Source organism: Chelon labrosus (assembly GCF_963514085.1).
Source record: "Chelon labrosus genome assembly, chromosome: 7".
Classification (NCBI taxonomy): Eukaryota; Metazoa; Chordata; class Actinopteri; order Mugiliformes; family Mugilidae; genus Chelon; species Chelon labrosus.
Window position 1 is genome coordinate 5657250 of NC_140343.1, and position 25677 is coordinate 5682926.

Below are 25677 nucleotides of genomic sequence, written 5' to 3' on the forward strand. Positions count from 1 at the left end.
ATTTGCTTTCATTGCTATGCGGACGACACTCAGCTCTACCTTTCCTTTATTGCAGCTCACTCACTTTAAATCCCATCTTAAAACCCACCTTTTCCTGCAAGCCTACCCTCCCTGACTGCCACTCTCTCCAGATTGTTTTTTTTCCTTTTTAACCAAATCTTTTATCTTTGTATCATACCAAAGCGTTCAAAAACTACAAGTATAAGACACTAAAAAAATTAGTGTCTTATACTTGTAGTTTTTGAACGCTTTGGATGTCTGTTATGTATTTTAAACCCTGCCTTGGGTGTTTTGAAAGGCACCTATAAAATAAAATTTATTATTATTATCATTATTTAATGAAAACAACAAAAAAATAACAGAAGGCGCTGCAGAGATGGCAGGTAAATCCAAACACAAAGAGAAAAACCACAAGGAGACATGAACACACATGAAAGACAGAAGCTCCTCACAATGCGGAAGGATTTCAGTACAGTGCGACAGAGAGCAAAGGGAAAGGCAGGGCTGTATATACTGGGCTGTTACGCCCATGACACCTCGAGAAGGCTTAACAGTGAATTCCAGCATCCTGGAGTCACCCCCCTCCACACTGCTACTGCAAAACCCCGTTTTTCTCACCATTCAGTGACTATCAACAACTAATATTTCAATTATTAGCCTAGTCCTTTTATGAATCACGACCCAAACAAACATATCTACCGTGGTTCGCCCTGTTGATGCGGACTGAACCACGAAACAAACAAACAAGTAGGCTTTAACTAAGCTTTTTATACTACCTGGAACTCTAAAGAAGTCAAATGCTTCCCATAACAGACTACGTGGTACTGACCCAAAAGCATTAGCCAGGTCTAAGAATACAACATGCAGGTCTCTCTTCTCTTGCTTTGCTAACTGAATTTGGTGCCAAATCACACTGGTGTGCTCTAAGCATCCAGAGAAGCCGGGGATCCCAGCCTTTTGCACCGACGTATCAACTAGTCTATTTTTCATGAAGTAACTGGACAACCTCTGTGCCACAACACTGAAGAAAATCTTCCCCTCAACATTAAGTAGACTAATTGGTCTAAACTGGCTTATTTCCAATGAGTCCCTCTCTTTGGGTATAAAAATTCCCCCTGCCCTGCGCCACGCCTTGGGAATAGCCTGTTTCTTCCATACTACCTTCATCAATTTCCACAGGAACCTCAGCACATCTGGTGCACTCTAACAACAAATCTGCATATGACATGACTCTCTGCTGTGCTTGAATAGGACAGGAGAGAGCACAGTCCCCTGTGGTGCTACAGTGCTGCTGATGATAGTCTTGGACGTGTAGTTTCTGACTACATGGCTGGATGGTGTTGAATGCACCGGAGAAGTCAAAAAACATGATCTCCACAGCAGCATTCCCCCTGTCCAAGTGTGAGAGTGTCTGATGGAGCAGGTAGAGGATGGCGTCCTCCACCCCCACCTTCTCCTGGTACCTGGGGCCTGATATGATGGAGCAGCAGCCACTCCATGGTCTTCATGATGCTGTATGTCGGGGCGACTGGTCTTTAGTCATTCAACTCCCTCGGGTGCGACTTCTTGGGGACAGGGATGATGCAGGATGTCTTCCACCCTCATAAGGTGTAGGCACATGTTAAATACATACTGAAGGGGCTCCCCCAGCTCCTGTTCCAGTTCCACGGTGGACAGGGGTCAGCATGAACCAGAACCAGGATTAACTTCTTTAGTAATTTGAGTTACAGTAGCTCATCTGTTGGATCGGACCACATGGGCCAACCTTCACTCCCCACGTGCATCAATGAGCGTTAGCCGCCCTTGACCCTGTCGCTGGTTCATCTCTGTTCCTTCATTGGACCAGTTTTGATATACTGCACTGCAGACCCTAACCCTTATCACAGTATAATGAATGACGCATTTTATTCTGTTGGTGTTAATTCTTTGAATGAAAAGTGGATGAAATATAATTCAGTTATTCCATGTTTTGTTTAATGCATTTTTATTGCTTTTTAGACTCCAATTTATTTGTTCAGGATTCTTTAGACGCTCAACAGAACAACTGTCCACTATGAACCCTCGGCTAACAGTGAACCAGCAGAGAACTATCTGCTCTCATCTGGGAAGGGTTAAACTACAGCTGCTGTACAAGGCCAGCATCCACGGATACACCAGTGCAGCCTTCCACCAGAGATGTGACAACCGCTCTCCCACTGTGTCTGTGGGCTATAACGCTTCAGGCTTTGTGTTTGGAGGCTACACCCAACAACCTTTTAGTCAGTCTGGACAGTATGTCCATGATGACCAGGCCTTTCTTTTCACGTTTAAAAGACAAAAGCTCCTCAAATATCCAGTCACTCAACCTGGAAATGCAGTGAGAATGATGAATAACTCTGGTCCTTATTTTGGAAACGCATTGGCTCTAGCCAATGGAAACAATGCTGTAGTTTATAGCAGTCCAGGAAATTATTACAACTTCAACGCTGCAGAAATGCACGGTAATGACCTCAACATGACTGAGTGTGAAGTCTACCAGGTGGAGGGTAAGTTCACTATGAAGGACCACATTTGTTGTTGCAGATCTGTCGTTCCATAAACTGTATGTAATAGTATGTGTTTTTTCATCACGTGTTTCTAACATATGTTTATAATTAATCCCCAGCAGGCAGTACAACTATTTGGCATCCTAAACTTACTTATACTATTAATAAATCCAACAGAAACCACTGAACTTGAGCGGCCATGGAGGACTATAATCTGGGAATCTAAGTAAGTCTGAGCCACCATCCTACATGATCCTGTTAACATTAATTACTTTAGCACAAGATATAGACAGCAATCTATAAACAGTCTGATCAGCTTGTGTTCTCCATGACTGGATACTATACTGTGTATATTAGATTATGATCTCCTCATTTCTACAGGAAGAGGACAGAGCTGATGGAGAGCATTAAAACCTACAAACCCATTATAAGCTCTGTGTCCCAGGTTCGAGTTTTGCTCGTTGGACCAGTTGGAGCTGGAAAGTCCAGCTTCTTTAACTCTGTTAACTCTATATTCAGAGGACATGTCACCAGCCAGGCCATGACTGGCTGCTCTATCAACAGCCTCACCACACAGGTTAGTGCCATCATGGTAATGATTTCTATTTATGGAGATTTTAAAAGGAAAATGATTAAAATCTGTCACTCTGTCAATATCCGGCAGTTTCGCACCTACTCTCTGAAAGATGGACGAGAAGGTAAACCTCTGCCAATCATCTTATGTGATACCATGGGACTGGAGGAAAGTGATGGAGCAGGGCTTAATATAGACGACATCAGCAGCATCGTTAAAGGTCATCTGTCAGACCGTTACCAGGTACAGTATTTAATCAAGAAGGTTGTCTGACACTTTGATTTAACTTTAGTTAATTCCAGATGTCCCCTCCTTTCTCCTAAATTGTTTAACTCAGTTCAACCCTTCTGCTGCTCTACATTCGGAGGCCCATGGCTATATCAAGTCTCCAGAGCTCAAGGACAAGATCCACTGTGTAGCCTACGTCATTGACGCCAGCAATATCTCCATCATGCCTGCACAGCTGCAGGAGAAGCTGCAGGCCATTCGCAGACAGATCAACTTAATGGGTCAGTAGAATTAAGTCCCTTATCCAAGAATAAAGATATTCACTATGCTGACAGGCTAAGTGATTAACAATGACATTCTTGCTACCATGGCACCTGGGTGGGTGAGAGATATGGGGCAACAAGTGAACATTTTGTCTTCAGACTTGATGTGATTAAAGCAGTGGTCAGTACCAAATATAAGTGGTCGAATAAAGTAAAAGCAGTTGTTGGGGCCATTATATATTTTGTATTTCTCGTTAATTTAAGTCACTGTTCACTGTTCCGATATGGATGCAGATATAGTTAACTTACAGGTGGGGGAAATCCGGTGTGTGTGTTTGGTGTGGGAAGCAAAAATTTTTTGACTGTGTCAACCAGGAGCGCGTGGGAATGGCTGACGTTTTAGGTATGTGGATTTGGGATAGTGCTGTGGTATTTTCAGCGTGGTGAGAACTTAATTTTTGTGACTGAATATAAATGGATTAAGTCCAAAATCTGAATATATAGAATGCACTGGACATTGTTAACTGTTCATCCCAGAACACCTGTCAAAACAGGTTCACCCGCACACCACATCAGTGTCTTATTTAGGTTTATTTGGTTTTCTTTAAGTCACTACAGCAGTGAACTGGCAAATAGGGTCATGGGTCAAGGTTCATTAATGCATGGGATGAATGAGAGGAGCTGAAGGGGTCCGATGAGGTTCAAGGTTAATGTTGGTAATGTATTCATGTCCATCAAGATACAAGATTTAATTGTTGCAAGAAAAATATGAAATGTTAAGTGAGACCTCAAAACTTTACAGCCAACTTTATAAAAACTGACCTTATTCTGTAAATGTTCTTTCTGTTCTGGTGTTTCCAGGGATTCCTCAGCTGGTCCTGCTCACTAAAGTGGATGAAGCCTGCCCTCTGGTGAAACAGGACCTGAGAAACATTTATCGGAGCATTTACATTAAGGAGATGGTGAGGATTTCAGGGTTTAATGAAGAAAAAAATGGACCTGGTTTTTAGTTAGAAAAGTATTTACTACTTTGTCTCTTGTGGTCCAGGCGGAGCAGGTTAGCGCTCGGCTTGGTGTTTCACTGTCCTGTGTCATTCCAATCAAGAACTACAGTGAAGAGTTGGAGTTGGACGTGAACTGTGACATCCTGATCCTCAGCGCCATCATTCAGATGCTTCGATTCGTTGATAACTACTTTGATGACTTTAGTCGAAGAGGGAGCATGTTCACTTATGTGATGAAAAATTTCCCGTCATGTTCACTTATGTAATGAAAAATTTCTTCATGAACCAACTCAAATCTCTATGTCTGTGTTTGTGGTTTTAAAGTAATCACAACAACATAATAGTTATCTTTTTCGTGGATATTCATACGGCTTTTCTTACTGGAGAGAACTACAAGAAGAGAAGTGACTTAGGGCAGGCATAGATTATTTGGAGTAGGTTATGTAGCTATTATATCTACTTTATCTGAATAATTATCTTTGAGTTGTGAATTCCTTTAGTAACTTCTACTATCATGTCTGGGACTTTCCAGAACAAGTAGCTCTGTATGCGCTGTTGCATTTAAACTATACACAAGTTCCTTTTTATCTGGATTGTCAAAAACTCTTCTTGGAGGCTTCCTTGTTTTTTCTGCTTTACAAATCCCTGAAATGATTTGGTTCTGTCAGTATCGTGATTGCCATTAGACTTGTATAATTTTGAATAGAATTTCTTAAAGTGTGTGTTAATGTCTTTACGATCTGTAAGAATAGTTCCCGATTCTGATTTTATTTATAGTTGTCATGTTAGTAATTTCTGGGGTTTGTCGTCTATCTCTAATTGCATCTGTTTAAGATTTAGGCTGTGCATTATGTTTTTTAGAACCTCACTGGATTTACTATTTACTGGTGCCTTCTGTGACTGTTTGTCTAAGGAGGCGTCAATTACACAGTTGAAGTCACCCTCCATTATAATGTTTGTGTCACCCACATCTGGAATCCTATTTACAACTGCTTGAAAAAAATGATGGATCATCGAAGTTTGGACCATAAACATTTATCAAGGTTACTGGAATACCACTGAGTGATCCTGATACAATTATGAATCTAACATGGGGACCCCAGTTGTGCATCTGTGGTCGAATGATGCGTTTTTCTTAATAATAATGGCTACTCCTCTGGCCAAAATTTGATTGGAATAGCAAATTTCCCCATCCCATGCTTACTTTTCGTTTGGCTGTATTTTTAATGTGTGTCTCCTGTAGGTAAATGATATCTGCCTTTAAGCTTTTCAAATGTGCCAGCATTTTCCCTCTTTTGACTGGATGATTTAGACCTTTGACGTTCCAGCTCACAATTTTTGCAATATCACCATTATTTGAAGACATAGTGATCATATATATTAATATGGTATACTTAGATTATACCTAAATGTGCTGTAAAGTTCCGCCTTTGTAACACCGGTGTCAAAGGAGGAATATTTTCCTCTCCTTCAGCCCAAGTTCTTTATACCTATTGGAAAGGTTAGTTCGACTATGAAAAGATCACCCGACAACTTCTCTTCAATCAACAATTTATTTGACACACAGAGAATAGGTACAGAGTCAGCGCTGAGACTTCAACTTAACCACCATAAGGATGTGAGAAGAGATGCCCCCAACTAAGTGTACTCACAGGTTTTATTCTATCTGGGCTCCACCCGAGGACAATAGGAGGAGCGCGGCCTTTCGTGTATCAGTGGTCTTCTATGTGTGGCCGAGACCGGCCCTAACTGGTATCTTCAAGGTGAAATATGAGTGTGGTGCATCTTATCTAGTGAGCAAGCTGCAGCAAAGCAGTAAATAATCCCGTATCTGAACAGGACAAAAAAAAGAACACTTCTTTCTGTCCTGTTCTGTTTCTTTCCATAACTCTTTTATATCTAACACCGGAATACTGAGATGCTGTATTAGAACATGGACAAAAACAAAAACAAAACCGAACTGTTAGGAACAATGTAATAGTGTCCTCCGGGGCTGGTACCTGCCCCACTCCTTGCCATGAGAATCATAAACAAACTGTCCATGTGCGTCGGAACGCCATATCTCAAGTCAGTCATGACCTGTATGGGGATTCATCTGTTCTCTACACCTTTGACCGGGGTATCTAGCTGCTGTGGTACTTTGTTGTCGTCCAGGAACCTCAGCGTCCCTCGGATTGGTGAATGAGTCTCTGTCTGAGCCGACCGACACCACAAACGTCGCTGGATATCTGGAGCCGCATCTCAGCTTCGCCGATCTGCATCTGGCTCTGACACTGTCGAATCGTTGCCGCTGCTTCATTACCACTGGACCCAGGTCCGGGAAGATGTATAGGCGTGCGCCCTCGTATTGTATCAGAAACGTTTGAGAAGAAAGCCTCAGGATGTGCTCCTTGACTGGATCATGATGGATCTGTGCAATGACTTGGCGGGGAGGGCCGTCAGCTGCAGCTGCCTTGCCTCAGATCCTGTGCGCGCGGTCAATTTTGACTGGTTTGTTACCAAAGTTTTCTTCTCCCAGCAGCTTTGGAATGATTTTGGCAACAAAGTCCGTAGGGTAACCCTTTTCCATTCCCTCTTTGACTCCAATAATGCAAATGTTTTGCCTCCTGGAGCGTGAGACCAAGTCATCCAGTCTCTCGTCAAGTGATTGGGCTGTATCATCCCAACTTGTACACCGATCTTCCAAGGCTTTTCGGGACTCGTGTTCGTTCAGACTGCTCTCGTTTGCAGTAACTCTCTCCTCGATAACTGCCATTGTCTGCTTCAGATTCGCGAGAGATATTTGGAGTGTGTCAAACTTTTTGTCGACCATCTGGCTCAGCCGGTTGATAGCAGACATTATGTCTGTGTTAGTTGGTGTTTCGTTCGGTGGCGCAGCGTCTGTGTTTTCACCGCTAGCTTCCATGTGGTTGCCGCTAGCGTTAGCCTCACTGTTAGTGCCATCTATGGGTTGTTTTACGGTTCCTTTAGTTTTGGTAGTTTTCCCCATCGTTTTGTTAAGCGTCTCCAACTTGTTGGTATCAAGCTTATAAAAGTTCTTCTCGTTAAATAGAGTTTTTAAATTGTTTAATTTGTATGATGGAGCAGAGCCTCACACAGATACGTCTATCTCATCTCGCGCCCCTCGCGGTCCAGGGAAGCAAATGTTGTTGTCATCACTTTCATTAGTGCTGACTGGAGACTGACTGGTACACATCTGTCCAGTTGCCATGACTATAACTACTCTCATCTCTGCAGTCAGAAAAGACATTGTATTAACGTTGTCAATAATACTTGGGGAGTTTGTTGTTTGTGATTTATATGCAGTGTCATGTCATTTAGTTAAACTCTGCTCACTGATTTAATCCAGCAGAGACATGATATTTAGATTTAGAGTCTAAAATAAACTGTTTGGCTCACTCGCAAGCGACGGCAGCACCAAGACAGGGAGGGGCCTCTGTGGATCATCCCACTGATACTTGATCAGTTTGGGATCTAGTGAGTTTGGAGGCCAGGTCAACACCTTGTGCTGTTTTTCAGCTAATCCTGCTCACAAGACGAACATCTAACCTATGTTTAGTTGTTCTGTCTAAATTCAGAGTTAAATCTGCCAGAAATATAAGAGAAGAAGAAGAAGTCGTCTAATCTGACTGAGGTGATGAGACACCGGAAATGTGACTTCTTTAGTTGTCAGTTGTTGTTAGCGTGCATTAAGCTCCAGCTTGTGTTTGATAAGTCTTTATTCCTAATTGTTGATTATGATGATGACACATGTTTGTCTCATTTATCTTATAAGTCTCAAACAACTCGACTAAATATTCACACTCTGCAATAAAGAGTCAGTAGCATCCTTTACTTCTTCTGCTTATTGTGTGACACACCATAGTGTTTTAAAATCTCCTGACTAAAAACATGTTTTATATCCTTTACTGTAACTTTATTTCACTCAGTAATTTCTGTCACTGCTCTCCTGACATATTGCCTGCAATATTTTATATAATAATTCCTTTCCCGGTTGGTTTATTGAATCTGACTTGTAGGAGCAAGCCTTACACAAACAAAAGAGAGAATGATATGTATAACTACTTGGATCTCTGCTCACCTGCCATCAACTGTCTATAAGGTAAGAATGAAAACATGTAAAGGCTGCATGTTTAACTGAGCCACTAGTATTCACAAAGTTTTTTTTGTGTGTGTGATTAAAGTGTAGTATTGTGATGTCGTTTCATTAACTCTTGCTCAGTTCACTGATTTAATCCACCAGAGGTATGTAATGTGTAGGGGAACCAGTCGTCCTCTCAATTCTCCCCCTCTCTGGAATTTAAATTTACGAAGTTGTTTTGCAGAAGAACTCGTCTAACAGATCAACCTTTTACACCTTAGCCATAAATGTGCCATGTCCAGATGCTGGACAGACCCACGCTATCGGACCTCCCTAATGCTGAGGACGTCATCTGAGCCAAAAAGACAGATTTACACTTCTTGTGGAATTTCCCACTCTTGTTTCTGGACTAATTAGTCCTGAATCGAAAGAACATCAACGCGATGTCAGGAACTACAAAGAATGAATTAATTGACTTCTACTATCATAAGGACAAAATCAAGAGGCCTTAATGTTATGTTCATCTATGTTTTAAACTTGTGATGTACTAATTTTCCTTTTCAGAGACAAATGCAAACATACCATTTTAACAGGTTTTGCTCCCCCCTCTCCGAGAATGACCAAGAGAGTGGAACACAGATAAGAAGGTCGTAAATAACTTCCTTTCCTCAGAACCAGACCCTGATCTGCATTTCTCTTCTCTAAAAGAGCCTAAGTTTGATAATATGACTATTGAAAATGTAATAACCTGGTAAGTTATATATTATTGTTCAGGAAGTGCTTACGATCACAATGAGACAATTTTGATCATTGTACGATAAAGCTAGCCCAAATTCACATAATTTGTCACAGTAAGGATGGATCAACATTGCCATCAAGTGGCTATCTTTAAAAGTATTTTCTCTCTTTTAATCAATTGTTGAAGTAAAAGAATGTAGAACCTTAGATATGTTCTTATACCAATAGTAGCTATGTTGAAATCATAACTGCTGAAATCGTTATTTTAGAAACCCCAACCTTTTATTATTAGCAAAATGTCACTGTAAAGAGAACTTGGGTTTATTAATTTATTGATGCTTTTGAGTTACTTTGATGTAGTCATTCTGATACGTCCTCTTGTCATGTTGTAATGTTGAGTGTTGTCACATACGAAAAACATGATGAGTGATGGAATGATTAAATTTAGTAATATAAAATAGGTTAAGAAGATCAGGCAATAAGACACCTCGAGACAAAGAAGAAGGCGTTCTCTTCTCTTTCCGCGCGAATTCTGGAAACCCGATCCAAACACGCCCTGAATAATTAACTCATAAAACCAGAGAGACGCTCCTCTTTCTCCGACTTTTATTTCAGACTTCTTTGCACTTTCTCCGGACTTTTGCACTTTCCACTTTCCATTCACGTTTACTTTTATTTTAGTTTTCTTCTTTACGTACTTAGTCACGTTTGTACTTAGTAACTTTAAGAACAACTTGAATATTGACAATACGGTCCTTTTCAAGCTCTGTTTGTTTCTCGTCGGATGTTTTTCCCGACGTACGATTTTTATAGTGACTTAAATATTTTTCTAGTTTTATTCATTTTATACTCTACGAACCGAAGTACTAACCAACATAATTTATAAGTTAGCCAGCGTAGTCAGCTGGGATATCAGAGAAAGACACAATCTCTTCTATCTGATCTTGATCTTCTTGATTTCTGATCAAGAAATCAAGAAGCTGTTGCCATAGCAACGACATCAAGAAGACGTGACGATCCAGTTTCTTTCTTCAAACACAAAGACATTGCCAAGTGTCATCTGCCTTTGACTGAACACCTACAACGCTCTCAAGCAAAGCTGGGTGTTGGAGTTGCAGACCAAGCAACAAGTCCCGTCTACCGGTCCCAGAGAGACCTGCATCAGCTGTGCCGCTTCGTCACCATCTCGTCACACCGACGCTCCGCCACCACCGACGCCGAGAAGACTCTACAAAAGTAGGCTTAATCGTTCCTACCGCTTAAGACAAAGAGTTGGTGTCACTACTTTGAAACTCCCTACTAACATCTTTTAGAGAAGATTGATTAGATTAGATATCAAATCTATTCCCTTTAGTTTAGGACTTAAACATCTCCATCTCTCACCATCGCTCCAGAAATTAACTATTTCATACCTTATTTTATTCGTTCATTTGATTACACTCCTATATTCTATTAGTCCCTCATTTATTCATAGTTGTCACTTTATTAAATAAATATTTGTTCACACTTAAGAAGTTGTTTGTGATGTTATTTTACGGCAGAGAATGACTGGTACAAATTGTAGTAAAGGAGTCACTCCTTCAGATATGCAAATTATTTAATTGAGACTGATAAATTGATTTAAACCGTGTTCTTCCTACGATAACAGGAGGTGGTGCCCTAACGAGACATTTAAAAGGTGTAGACTACCCTACAAATGTAATAATAGTCACAATGTCATTCTAAAATGTGTAAGAGTAATGTAGGAGAAATGTTTGGTGTAGTTTAATCCTCGGTGAAGCTCAGCTTGACGTGAAATCTAAAGTTATTGCTCTGTCATTCACTGGTTTTGATCACACTTTACATTTGCCTTGTCAATACGTATAACGTTCACGGGGTGCTGATTCACGAGGACTGGAGCATGATGGGTTGATGAGCACCCATCACCCATCATTGAAGTTTTTGGACATGAGCAGAGAGGTTTTACCAAAGTGTGGAAGTGAATCTGCCAGAAATACAACAGAAGAAGTTTATTCTGACTGAGATGGTGAGACAGGTGAGTATCAGGCTGATAAAAGACTCCAGTAATGTGAGTCTTTATTAATGCGTGTAAATCTCAGAATATCTTTTCTAACGTGTGTTTAGTTGTTCTGTCAAAGTTCAGAGTTAAATCTGTCAGAAATATAACAGAAGAAGAAGAAGACGTCCAATCTGACTGAGGCGATGAGACACTGGAAATGTGACTTCTTTAGTTGTCAGTTGTTGTTAGCGTGCATTAAGCTCTAGATTGAGTTTGATAATTCTTTATTCCTAATTGTTGATTATGATGATGACACATGTTTGTCCCATTTATCTTATAAGTCTCAAACCATTCTGCTAAATATTCACACTCTGCTAATAAAGAGTCATCAGCATCCTTTACTTCTTCTGCTTATTGTGTGACACACCATAGTGTTTTAAAATCTCCTGACTAAAAACATGTTTTATATCCTTTACTGTAACTTTATTTCACTCTGTAATTTCTGTCACTGCTCTCCTGACGTATTGTCTGCAATATTTTCTAACTGACTTCACAGTTGGTTTATTGAAGCTGACTTGTAGGAGCAAGCCTTACACAAACAAAAGAGAAAATGATGTGTATAACTACTTGGATCTCTGCTCACCTGCCATCAACTGTCTATAAGGTAAGAATGAAAACATGTAAAGGCTGCATGTTTAACTGAGCCACTAGTATTCACAAAGTTTTTGTGTGTGTGTGATTAAAGTGTAGTATTGTGATGTTGTTTCATTAACTCTTGCTCAGTTCACTGATTTAATCCACCAGAGGTATGTAATGTAATAATAGTCACAATGTTATTCTAAAATGTGTTGGATTCAGAGTAATGTAGGAGAAATGTTTGGTGTAGTTTAATCCTCGGTGAGGCTCAGCTTGACGTGAAATCTAAAGTTATTGCTCTGTCATTCACTGGTTTTGATCACACTTTACATTTGCCTTGTCAATACGTATAACGTTCACGAGGTGCTGATTCACGAGGACTGGAGCATGATGGGTTGATGAGCACCCATCACCCATCATTGAAGTTTTTGGACATGAGCAGAGAGGTTTTACCAAAGTGTGGAAGTGAATCTGCCAGAAATACAACAGAAGAAGTTTATTCTGACTGAGATGGTGAGACAGGTGAGTATCAGGTTGATAAAAGACTCCAGTAATGTGAGTCTTTATTAATTATTGTATTAATTCTATTCACCACCTTTCATATGGCTTTTTTCTCTTATTTTTTCACACTGTGAGATAAACAGTGCAGTCTTGTGCACATCTCCAGTCTGAATACATATTTAGTTACTGTTATTTGAGCTAAGCAGGGAGCAGTTTACACTCATTTCATTTAAACCTCTAATTTTCTGTCACTGCTGTGCTGACTCATTGTTGTCCATATTTTCTTAGTGCTAACCCAGAATATGGCCTGGGTCACTCCTAGGAGCAAACCTTACCGAAAATAATGTGTGCACAAATTTCATCCGGCTTAAAGCTGCTGTTGCCTGAGCTCAAGTTATTTCCAGCGACAAGGAGAGTCTAAACAAAGCACAGTTAAGTCAAAACCGGCGATGTTTTATTTTGAAAGTGGCATTATCATCGGGGACTTCCACTTGAATTACTCCTGGGTGTGTGTGTTGGGCACTGACTATTGTCTGAGTGGCACACATTGGCACATTTGTCTGCAGCATAATTTCTGTGATCTCTGCGCACCCGCCTTCAACCGGCTGTAAGGTGAGACTGAAAACTCACAAATTATGTTAATTAAGCTCATAAATTAAGTCAGAAAGTGGTATGTGGGTCACATTATTTGTTTTTTATGTATTTATTTTTTTCTGAGTGTATTTGCCATCGCCATCGGCCGTGTAGTATTGTGATAATTCTGTTAACTTTTGTTCATTTAGCCTATGTAATAAGATTTGGAAAACCATCCTTAAAATCAAGGTGCCGTGAGAGAAACTTGGTCCAGATTTGGTTCAGTTTATTTAGGTGTGGCTCATTCTTTTGCCAGTTTGCTCGGAAATCGAAACTTATTTCTCTGCTAACATAAATCAACCTGTGGCAGACCTCGTTTTTTTTCTCTTCTCTGACGCATAGAAGCCATTTCCTCAGTATGTAGATGAAAGAGAACTGCTGTACGCCCTGAAGAAACTTTTTCAAACAATTTATTGTTTCACAACTTTTCTTCACTATCTATCATTATTTTGAAGCTGTACATTCAGGTGACTTATTGGATCCTCTGGAAGTTTTTTATTTATTCATTTATTTATTTTTATAGCGCATGGCAGAAATGAGCTTCAAGGGGAAATAGTTTGACACTGTCTGAGAAACAGGGGACTGCCTCACCTGTCATCATGAAAAGTACTAATGATAAAATAAAATAAATTACATTCTCTGTCCCTTGGCATGTGTCATAAATGTAATTTCTGTATGATTCCAGTCGTTTCGATAATTTTTTATTGTCATAATGGCTGAATTTGCGCATTTCCTGTTCTCAAATTGTGCAATCTAACACAAATACCAACTTTCCATAGTCTATATAATATATTTATGCATGTGTGTAAGATATTAAAGTGTTGCTGATCTGACATTAAACTGCACTGAGGTGAGGCGACTGAGATATTCTTCTTTCAGTCAAAACAGGAAGTAGTAAAATAATAGAAGAGCTTTTATTGAACAGACTGTGTTAAAAATGGATCAGATTATCAGAATACAAAGCTTTAACTACTGCTTTTTGATTCAAATTCAAATATTTGTTTCATCCTCCTCGACCCTTCTAGGTTCACTACCAGTCAAAAGTTGAAATTTTTCAATTCAATTCAATTCAATTTTATTTATATAGCGTCAATAACAATACAAATCGTCTCAAGACGCTTTACAAAAACCCGGCCTGAAACCCCCAGAGCAAGCCTGAAGGCAACGGTGGCAAGGAAAAACTCCCTTTTAACAGGAAGAAACCTCGAGCAGAACCCAGCTCATATGGAGGGACCCATCTGCCTAAGGCCGGCCGGGTACAGACAGAAGAAAGAGAGAAGAGAACAGCAAAGAGAGAAGAGAAGAGAACAGCAAGATAAACATACATCTGTCATAGATACACATATCTGACTAAAGTGTACATGTGGAATCTTATGATACAAACTGATGATGTTACATGACAGTTTGAAAATGTAAGAGGAATCATAGGCAGGTTGGAGAATTGTTCATTCAGGTAGGAGTGGATAACTGCAGGATTCCATGAAGACTGGGCAGGCTGATGAGACCACGACAACAGATGTAGTATAGAGCTCCACAGGAAACACACCACTCCAGGCCAGAGATACTCAAATTTTTCCTGTTATTTATTGAAATTCAAGTTATGCGAGTCCAATTAATAGCTTGAAATGGTACAAAGGTAAGTACTGAACAGCCAGAGGTTAAAAAAAAAGGTTTGGTTGCCCAAAATTGAAAAATAATGTACATTTCAGAATTAAAGGCCTCTTTCAGGGAACTCGAAGTGGGTTAACAATTTAAAGCTGTTCTGCAGCAATGAAAGTTGAATCAGCCTTGAAAGCTGGTGCTACTAATTCCTAAAGGTGTTCCAACTTTTCTTGGTTACTTACAACCCCCTCTGTCTGCATAAAAGCAGTGTTGGAACACACTGTGGTACCAGACCCTCATGAGCATCAGGTAAACAGTATTGTACTGCAGAAAGTAGAGTGCACTCAGAAACTGGGGGAAACTCTGACAGGAAGAGGTCTGGCAGACCCAAAGCCACAACTGAATCAGAGGACAAGTTTCTGAGAGTTAACAGCTTGCGTGATAGGCGGCTCACAGGACAAAAGCTTCAAGCACAGCTTAATAGTGGTCGTAGCAAGCAAGTCTCAGTTTCAACTGTGAAGAGACGACTTCGAGCTGCAGGTTTGACAGGACGAGTTGCAGCGAGAAAGCCATTGCTAAGATGTCAGACTAAGACAAAGAGGCTCGCCTGGGCCATGACACACCGCCATTGGACAATTGGAAGACTGGAAGAAGGCATTATGGACGGATAAATCAAAATTTCAAATCTTTGGTTCATCACGCAGGATCTTTGTGCGCCGTCGAGTAGGCGAGAGGATGGTTCCACAGTGTGTGACATCAACTGTCAAACATGGAGGAGGAAGTGTGATGGTCTGAGGCTGTTTTGCTGGATCCAGGGTCGGTGACTCGTACAGAGTGAGAGGCACCCCGAACCAAAACGGCTACCATAGCATTCTGCAGCGCCATGCAATACCCTCTGGTATGCGCCTACAGCAAGATAATGATAATTGCTTGATAATGACACAAGTCCAAGCTATGCCAGAACTACCTCAGGAAAAAAGAACAAGATGGTAAGCTTGAAAACATGGAGTGGCCAGCACAGTCTCCAGACAACCCCATCGAGCTGGTTTGGGATGAACTGGACAGAAGAGTGAAAGCCAAGCAACCTACAAGTGCCACACATTTATGGGAACTTCTGCAACAGACTTGGGAAGAACTTTCTGAAGAATATTTGATTTCTATTGTAGAAAGAACACCACAAGTGTGTTCAGTTGTTACATCTGCCAAAGGTGGCTACTTTGATGAGTCAAAAGTTTAGAATACATTTTGGTCTATAAATAGATTCCATGATTTATTTTTCAACTCAAATTGCTTATTTGTTCTATGCTTTCATTTCAGAGTGCAATGAGACACTAAACCGAATAATTTTCAGTAAAAAATTGGAAAAGGTGTGGTGTTCTAAAGCTTTTGACCGGTGGTGTAGATAGATTATCTATCTATCTATGTATCTATCTATCTGGTCAGTGTTATGCTATTTCAGATGTAGTTGTAAACTGAAGATTGAATATGTGTTCTATTATCTATTATGTTATACCCTGGATGATGGCCGCTACCTACATTCGTTAATAGATGTAGATATTACAATCCCTTGTGCCAATCCCAGGCAAAACACATTTAGAGGCCCCGTCCGACTGAAAAACCGACCAGCAGGCTAGGAGCCAGCTGGCCAGCTACCAACCAACATAAAGACATCAGATACCTGGCCTAGCCAACACCAGTATGCAGCATGTCATTGGGGTTTCAAGTGGGCACCTCCCTTCACCAGTGTAAAAAAATGTCACAGCATATAGTAAATGAAATCTTTTAATGTTGTGATTCACCCTGTTCAAATACAACAATGTGCTAACTTATTTAAGTTCAGTTTGACTTCATGCTATTGTGTTTTTTTAAGCTAATGTGTAATATTCAGTGGTTTTGAGGACTCTTTTTTTATATACTCAGTATTTTTTTATAAAGTGAATGTCATATGAAGCTTAGATGATTGAGTTAGCCTTACGTGGTTTTAATACATTTGTGTTGCTGTTTTTTTTTTTTTTACTTTCAGACGCTCAACAGAACAACTGTTCACTATGAACCCTCAGCTAACAGTGAACCAGCAGAGAACAATCTGCTCTCAGGTGGGAAGGGTCAAACTACAGCTGCTGTACAAGGCCAGCGTCCATGGATACACCAGCGCAGCCTTCCACCAGCGATGTGACAACCGCTCTCCCACTGTGTCTGTGGGCTATAACGCCTCAGGCTTTGTGTTTGGAGGCTACACCCAACAGCCTTTTAGTCAGTCTGGACAGTACGTCCATGATGATCAGGCCTTTCTTTTCACATTCAGTGGAGAAATGCTCCTCAAATATCCAGTCACTCAACCTGGAAATGCAGTGAGAATGATGAATAACTCTGGTCCTTATTTTGGAGAAGCACTGGCTCTAGTCCATGGAAACAAAGCTGTAGTTTATAGCAATCCAGGAACTTATTACAACTTCAACGCCGCAGAAATGCACGGAAATGACCTCAACCTGACTGAGTGTGAAGTCTACCAGGTGGAGGGTAAGTTCACTATGAAGGACCATAAACTGTATGTAATAGTATGTGTTTTTTCATCACGTGTTTCTAACATACATTTATAATTAATCCCCAGCAGGGAGTACAACAATTTAGTATCCTAAACTGACGTATAATATTAATAACTCCAACAGAAACCACTGAACTTGAGCGGCCATGGAGGACTATAATCTGGGAATCTAAGTAAGTCTGAGCCACCATCCTACATGATCCTGTTAACATGAATTACTTTAGCACAAGATACAGACAGTGATCTATAAACAGTCTGATCAGCTTGTGTTCCCCATGACGGGATATACTGTGTATATTAGATTATGATCTCCTCATTTCTACAGGAAGAGGACAGAGCTGATGGAGAGCATTAAAACCTACAAACCCATGGACAGCTCTGTGTCCCAGGTTCGAGTTTTGCTCGTTGGACCAGTTGGAGCTGGAAAGTCCAGCTTCTTTAACTCTGTCAACTCTATATTCAGAGGACATGTCACCAGCCAGGCCATGTCTGGCAGCTCTGCCACCAGCCTCACCACACAGGTTAGTGGCATCATTATTTGTTTATGGTGATTTCAAAATGAAAATCATTAAAATCTGTCACTCCATCACTTTGTATCCGTCAGTTTCGCACCTACTCTCTGAAAGCTGGGCGAGAAGGCAAACCTCTACCAATCATCTTATGTGATACCATGGGACTGGAGGAAAGCAAAGGAGCGGGCCTTGATATAGACGACATCAGCAGCATTGTTAAAGGTCATCTACCAGACCGTTATCAGGTACAGTATTTAATCAAGAAAAATGTTTGACACGTTGATTTAACTTTAGTTAATTCCAACTGTCCCCTCCTTTCTCCTCAACTGTGTGTCAGTTCAACCCTTCTGCTGCTCTGCATTCGGAGGCTCATGACTATCACAAGTCTCCAAAGCTCAAGGACAAGATCCACTGTGTAGTCTATGTCACTGATGCCTGCAAGATCTCCATCATGCCTGCACAGCTGGAGGAGAAGCTGCAGGCCATCCGCCGAAAAGTCAACTTAATGGGTCAGTAGAATTAAGTCTCTACTTATCCATGAATAAGGATATTCACTATGCTGTACTGTGTGTATGCACTTATCAACCAATACCCATAACAGTGTGATAACTGACAAGTGGATGATATTCTTGCAGTGGTCAGTGCCAAATATAAGTGGTTGAAGTAATTATAAGCAGTGAACTGGCAAATAAGGTCATGGGTCAAGGTTCATTAATGCACGTGATGAATGAGAAGGGTCAGAAAGGGTTGAAAGGAAAGGGTTGAAGAACGGTCAAAGGGGATGGATGAGAAGGGTTGAAGGGGATGAATGAAAACGTTTGAAGGGGATGGATGAGCAAGGGATGTGGAGGGTGGGGGTTGAGAACTGAGATGGAAAGGTAGAGGGTTGTGACACACCTTTATAGGTAAGCGTGGGAAATAAAACCACATGGGTTTCTTCTTAATATTAGGCAGTTGAAAATCCGGCAACAGACACGATTGAATTTGAATTGCTGCAAAAGTATTTATTAAGTATTGGAAAGTTTGGGATTATTGGAAATGTTCTTTCTGTCCTGGTGTCTCCAGGGATTCCTCAGCTGGTCCTGCTCACTAAAGTAGACGATGCTTGCCCTCTGGTCAAGGAGGATGTGAGAAACATCTATAAGAGTGGATACATTAAGGAGTTGGTGAGGGTTTTCAGGATTTTGCACAGACAATAATCAGACATGATCTACTGTGTTTACCTTAATCCATTTGCTCTGTGTGTTTTGTGATCCAGATGCAGGAGGTCAGCGCTCGGCTCGGTGTTCCACTGTCCTGCGTCGTTCCAGTCAAGAACTACAGCGAAGAGTTGGAGTTAGACGTGAACTGTGACATCCTCCTCCTCAGCGCCGTCATTCAGATGCTTCGCTTCGTTGATAACTTCTTGGATGACTTCAATGACCCACTGAGCAATGTTGAAATTAAACTTTTCTGATGAAATGTCCCTCATAATGTCTTGTGGCTGAATGAACCTAGTTCAGCCTCACTGCTGTAAAAAACAAATATTTGTTTATGAATGTGTCCACATCTCAGGGTAGGTGTTGGGAGTTTTTCCAGTAGAAAAAATAAGATGATCCAGTAAGATATATGCGTTTAAATCTCAGAATATCTTTTCTAACGTGTGTTTAGTTGTTCTGTCAAAGCTCAGAGTTAAATCTGTCAGAAATATAACAGAAGAAGAAGAAGACGTCCAATCTGACTGAGGCGATGAGACACTGGAAATGTGACTTCTTTAGTTGTCAGTTGTTGTTAGTGTGCATTAAGCTCTAGATTGAGTTTGATAATTCTTTATTCCTAATTGTTGATTATGATGATGGCACATGTTTGTCCCATTTATCTTATAAGTCTCAAACCATTCTGCTAAATATTCACACTCAATAAAGAGTCATCAGCATCCTTTACTTCTTCTGCTTATTGTGTGACACACCATAGTGTTTTAAAATCTCCTGACTAAAAACATGTTTTATATCCTTTACTGTAACTTTATTTCACTCAGTAATTTCTGTCACTGCTCTCCTGACGTATTGTCTGCAATATTTTCTAATTGACTTCACAGTTGGTTTATTGAATCTGACTCGTAGGAGCAAGCCTTACACAAACAAAAGAGAAAATGATGTGTATATCTACTTGGATCTCTGCTCACCTGCCATCAACTGTCTATAAGGTAAGAATGAAAACATGTAAAGGCTGCATGTTTAACTGAGCCACTAGTATTCACAAAGTTTTTGTGTGTGTGTGATTAAAGTGTAGTATTGTGATGTTGTTTCATTAACTCTTGCTCAGTTCACTGATTTAATCCACCAGAGGTATGTAATGTAATAACAGTCACAATGTTATTCTAAAATGTGTTGGATTCAGAGTAATGTAGGAGAAATGTTTGGTGTAGTTTAATCCTCGGTGAGGCTCAGCTTGACGTGAAATCTAAAGTTATTGCTCTGTCATTCACTGGTTTTGATCACACTTTACATTTGCCTTGTCAATACGTATAACGTTCACGGGGTGCTGATTCACGAGGACTGGAGCGTGATGGGTTGATGAGCACCCATCACCCATCATTGAAGTTTTTGGACATGAGCAGAGAGGTTTTACCAAAGTGTGGAAGTGAATCTGCCAGAAATACAACAGAAGAAGTTTATTCTGACTGAGATGGTGAGACAGGTGAGTATCAGGTTGATAAAAGACTCCAGTAATGTGAGTCTTTATTAATTATTGTATTAATTCTATTCACCACCTTTCATATGGCTTTTTTCTCTTATTTCTTCACAGTGTGAGATAAACAGTGCAGTCTTGTGCACATCTCCTACCTGAATACATATTTAGTTACTGTTATTTGAGCTAAGCAGGGAGCAGTTTACACTCATTTCATTTAAACCTCTAATTTTCTGTCACTGCTATGCTGACTCATTGTTGTCCATATTTTCTTAGTGCTACCCCAGAACATGGCCTGGGTCACTCCTAGGAGCAAACCTTACCGAAAATAATGTGTGCACAAATTTCATCTGGCTTAAAGCTGCTGTTACCTGAGCTCAAGTTATTTCCAGCGACAGGGAGAGACTAAACAAAGTACAGTTGAACAAAACCGGCGATGTTTTATTTTGAAAGTGGCATTATCATCGGAGACTTCCACTTGAATTACTCCTGGGTGTGTGTGGTGGGTGGGTGACTATTGTCTGAGTGGCACACATTGGCATATTTGCCTGCAGCATAATTTCTGTGATCTCTGCGCACCCGCCTTCAACCGGCTGTAAGGTGAGACTGAAAACACACAAATTAAGTTAATTAAGTTCATAAATTAAGGCAGAAGGTGGTATTTGGGTCACGTTATTTGTTTTTTATGTATTTATTTTTTTCTGAGTGTATTTGCCATGGTCATTGGCGTGATACTACACGGCTAAATGAACTTTAGGCTAAAAGAACTGTTGTACGCCCTGAAGAAACTTTCTTAAACAAGCTATTGTTTCACAACATCCCACTGTACATTCAGGTGACTTATTGGATCTTCTGGAAGTTTTCTATTTATTTATTTATTTTTATAGTACATTGGCAGAAATGAGCTTCAAGGGGAAATAGTTTGACACTGTCTGAGAAACAGCAGACTGCCTCACCTGTCATCATGAAAAGTACTAATGATAAAATAAGATAAATTACATTCTCTGCCCATTGGCATGTGTTATAAATGTAATATCTGTATGATTCCAGTCGTTTCAATCATTTTTTATTGTCATAATGGCTGAATTTGCGCATTTCCTGTTCTAATACATGTAGAGTCTCACCTCGAATTGTGCAAATTCACACAAATACCAACTTTCCATAGTCTATATAATGTATTTATGCATGTGTGTAAGATATTAAAATGTTGCTGATCTGACATTAAACTGAGGTGAGGCAGCCAGTCCTTCTGCATCACGGAAGAGGGCGCTAGTGAGCCACGGGTTCATGCTTGTTCTTTTACATCCAGTCTGGTTCTATTGCACATCTAAGCTTAAAAGATTCTTCTTTCAGACAAAACAGGAAGTAGTAAAATAACAGAAGAGCTTTTGTTGAACAGTCGGGGTTAAAAATTGATCAAATCATCAGAATACAAAGCTTTAATTACTGCTTTTTCATTCAAATTCAAATATTTGTTTCATCCTCTTGAAGCCTTCTCATCCATCCCCTTCGACCCTTCGATAAACTATCTATCTATCTATCTATCTATCTATCTATCTATCTATGTGTGCGCAAAGAATGCTGATATAAGATATGAAACGTAACCCGTTAGTGTGGACGCAGCCAACTGAGCGGTGAATTTAGACAGTCCCACTGGGTTCATATTTGTAAATCCCACTGTGAAAGAGCCAGTGGCTCACCACTCATGAACTGCGCTTCACTGCTGAGAAATAGAAACTGAAACTAAAACTCATCAGGAAGTGAGTTTTGAAAGACCCTTGACTATTTCAGATGCAGTTGTAAATTGAAGATTGAATATGTGTTCTATTATCCATTGTCTATCATGTTATACTCTGGATGATGGCCGCTACCTTAAAAGATTGTCACAGCATATAGTAAATGTGTAATATTCAGTGGTTTTGAGGACTCTTTTTTTAATGTCCTCAGTGTTTGTTTATGAAGTGAACGTCATATGAAGCTTAGATGATTGAGTTAGACCTTACATGGTTTTAATACATTTGTGTTGCTGTTTTTTGTGTTTTTTTTTACTTTCACATGCTCAACAGAACAACTGTCCACTATGAACCCTCGGCTAACAGTGAACCAGCAGAGAACAATCTGCTCTCAGCTGGGAAGGGTCAAACTACAGCTGCTGTACAAGGCCAGCGTCCATGGATACACCAGCACAGCCTTCCACCAGAGATGTGACAACCGCTCTCCCACTGTGTCTGTGGGCTATAACGCCTCAGGCTTTGTGTTTGGAGGCTACACCAAACAGCCTTTTAGTCAGTCTGGACAGTACGTCCATGATGACCAGGCCTTTCTTTTCACACTCAAAGGAGAAAAACTCCTCAAATATCCAGTCACTCAACCTGCATATGCAGTGAGAATGATGAATAACTCTGGTCCTTATTTTGGGAAAGCATTGGTTCTAGCCAGTGGAAACAAATCTGTAGTTTATAGCAATCCAGGATATTATTACGACTTCAGCGCTGCAGAAATGCACGGAAATGACCTGAACCTGAATGAGTGTGAAGTCTACCAGGTGGAGGGTAAGTTCACTGTAATTTGTTGTTGCAGATCTGTTCTCTGACACAGTTCATTTGTTATTGTCATTACGTCCATAAAACCTGTAGTCCCCCAGTATTTGAGCTCCTCAGATTTATGTGAAGCACATGTGAAACAAACAACTAACTTTGTCTTTAGTAGTATATAAAGATTATTGTAGTGAGGAGCAGATATTACTTTTATATTTCATTATTATTGTCTTTGGCTCTTCCCCTAACTTAAAAGAATATCCTCCCTCCAGTATCTCTAATATGGAAAATTGGGACGTTTAAAAATATTTAAAATTATTAATAGTAAATGTTACGTTATAAAAATGTAAATATGAAACATGAAGACTCAAACAGTTATTATTGCTGCGTTCACATCACACAGCCTGAAAATATTTGAACTATCTGTTGAATGAGTAGAGTTGATAGTGTGAAGAATTTTTTTTATTTTTATTTTTTTTGCGGCAGACTGCTTCACCCTCCATGTGTGAAGGGAAGATACAGAAGGTCTTTCCTTCCTGCTGCTGTTAGGCTCCACAGCAAGCACTCCTAATATGTGCAATATTATTACATCTTATGGTGTAATAACACCAGTCTGTGCAATATGTCTATTATCTGTTCTATCTCTGTCATTTCTGCATGCTGTTGCAAACTGCAATTTCCCCATTGCGGAACAAATAAAGGCTTTCTTATTCTTATTCTTATTCTTATTAATATAAAATTTAACAACACTGACTAAAAGTTAATGTGGGACGTTTATATTAATTTGGTTTTAAAGCACCTCAGTCTATATCACAGCTTTAATGTTGATGTGAGCACAATTTAAAGCTGGGAACTCATAATGAGGATAAGATATGACATGAAATTCTGCTGGTGATATGTACACATGTTACATGTTAAACCATCACAAAAATTAGGTTGTATAGGTTTTGTAATATTATTATTCATTTAGATTAAATTATATTTGTTCTTCAGATGTTTCCACACCCACTACTTGAGAATCCATGGAGGACTATAACCTGGAACTCTGAGTAAGACTGAGCTACCATGCTGCACGATGTCATTAACATTCATTACTTTTCTACAATATACATAAACTATAATAGTTTATACATACATAATAATATATAATAATAACTATTTAATAATTTCATTGTGATAATTGTGCCATATGATATGACTGGACACAGTATACTGGTCATTTTAGATTATGACTCAAGGAGAGCTCAAGGACAAGATCCACTGTGTAGTCTACGTCAGTGATGCCTGCAAGATCTCCATCATGCCTGCCAAGAAGCTGGAGGCTATTCGCAGACAGATCAAGTCAATGGGTCAGTAGAACTGAGTCCGGTGAGGTTCAAAGTTAATGTTGGAAATGTTTTCATGTCCATCAAGGTACAAGATTTAATTTGAGCTGCAAGAAAAATATGAAATGTTAAGTGAGATCTCAAAACTTTACAGCCCAGTTTGTAAAAACTGACCTAATTCTGTAAATGTTCTGTCTGGGTGTCTCCAGAGATTCCTCAGCTGGTCCTGCTCACTAAAGTGGACGAAGACTGCCCTCTGGTCAAGGAGGATGTGAGAAACATCTATAAGAGCGGATACATTAAGGAGTTGGTGAGGATTTCAGGATTTTACAAAGACAATAATCAGACATGATCTACTGTGTTTACCTTAATCCATTTGCTCTGTGTGTTTTGTGATCCAGGCGGAGAAGATCAGCGCTCGGCTCCGTGTTCCACTGAACTGTGTCGTTCCAGTCAAGAACTACAGCGAAGAGTTGGAGTTGGACGTGAACTGTGACATCCTGCTCCTCAGCGCCGTCATTCAGATGCTTCGCTTCGCTGATGACTACTTTGATGACTTTAGCCAAAGACTGAGCGATATGTCCCTCGGTAGTTCAGCCTCTCTCCGGTAAAAAACACAAAAAAAACGAAAAATTTTCTTTATGAACCAGATCATATCTGAGTGTTGGTGTCTGTTTTTTTAAAGTAATCAAAGCAACAAAGTCATTATTTATTTTCTCCTGACGTTGATATATGGATGGCTTTTGTTGGGGAGAACTATAAGAAGAGAAGTGACTAAGTGCGGGCATAGATTATTTGGAGTAGGTTATGTAGCTATTATATTTACTTTACCTAAATAAGCATAATTATCTTTGAGCTGTGATTTTCTTTGGTAATTTTTTCTATCACAAGTCTGGGACTTTCCAGAACAAGTAGCTGTATGCGCTGTTGCATTTAAACTATACACAAGTTCCTTTTTTTTTTTTATCTGGATTGTCAGAAGTATCTTCAGCTCTGGAAAACCAATCAGTGTAAGTCAGAAAAGAGCTTGACTGGTTCATGAGGATCTTGTGAAAGAGGACTAACTTCAGATGTGAATCTCTTTTCTCTGACCTGCATCAGTAAGTAGGTTTACATGGACGATACTTCTTCTGATTAGAAGACTATAGCCTCACTGTTTACATGGATGCTGGATGAAATCATTAGATAATACTGGCGTGTACACATGCCCCAAATCATAAATTAGAATATAACATTTTAGATGTAATAAAAAAGAAACCAACAATATAACAGAAAAAGAAGAAGAGTAGTATTGGAAATGGGAG

At 39.9% G+C, this 25677-nt stretch overlaps 3 protein-coding genes across 3 annotated transcripts; all 3 read left to right on the forward strand.

Annotated features, from left to right (window-relative positions):
• Positions 1 to 2053: 2053 nt before the first annotated feature.
• Positions 2054 to 4941, forward strand: LOC311491005 (interferon-induced protein 44-like; the record flags this gene model as incomplete). Its single annotated transcript, XM_084548837.1, has 7 exons — positions 2054 to 2525; positions 2703 to 2751; positions 2907 to 3102; positions 3190 to 3342; positions 3437 to 3608; positions 4452 to 4552; positions 4639 to 4941. The coding sequence occupies 7 exons, from the start codon at positions 2054 to 2056 to the stop codon at positions 4858 to 4860; spliced, it is 1365 nt and encodes a 454-aa protein (XP_084404963.1). The 3' UTR covers positions 4861 to 4941.
• An 11792-nt stretch (positions 4942 to 16733) lies between these two features.
• LOC311490237 (interferon-induced protein 44-like) lies at positions 16734 to 20114 on the forward strand. Its single transcript, XM_084547638.1, has 7 exons — positions 16734 to 17304; positions 17454 to 17502; positions 17655 to 17850; positions 17934 to 18086; positions 18179 to 18350; positions 18907 to 19007; positions 19100 to 20114. Exons 1-7 carry the CDS (start codon positions 16833 to 16835, stop codon positions 19295 to 19297), a joined length of 1341 nt encoding a protein of 446 aa, XP_084403764.1. The 5' UTR covers positions 16734 to 16832; the 3' UTR covers positions 19298 to 20114.
• A 2477-nt stretch (positions 20115 to 22591) lies between these two features.
• On the forward strand, positions 22592 to 25173 carry LOC311491123 (uncharacterized protein; the record flags this gene model as incomplete). The annotated part of the gene is made up of 4 exons (XM_084548986.1): positions 22592 to 23095; positions 24274 to 24397; positions 24583 to 24683; positions 24775 to 25173. 4 exons carry the CDS (start codon positions 22592 to 22594, stop codon positions 24982 to 24984), a joined length of 939 nt encoding a protein of 312 aa, XP_084405112.1. The 3' UTR covers positions 24985 to 25173.
• Positions 25174 to 25677: the final 504 nt, after the last annotated feature.

What these genes read in the sequence shown, in the direction of transcription:
- LOC311490237 (XM_084547638.1), top strand. Translation starts at nt 16,833, where the DNA reads ATGAACCCTCAGCTAACAGTGAACCAGCAGAGAACAATCTGCTCTCAG. An exon ending in ATCTACCAGACCGTTATCAG is followed by an intron (nt 18,087 to 18,178) that starts GTACAGTATTTA and finishes ACTGTGTGTCAG; the next exon opens with TTCAACCCTTCTGCTGCTCT. An exon ending in GTGGATACATTAAGGAGTTG is followed by an intron (nt 19,008 to 19,099) that starts GTGAGGGTTTTC and finishes TTTGTGATCCAG; the next exon opens with ATGCAGGAGGTCAGCGCTCG.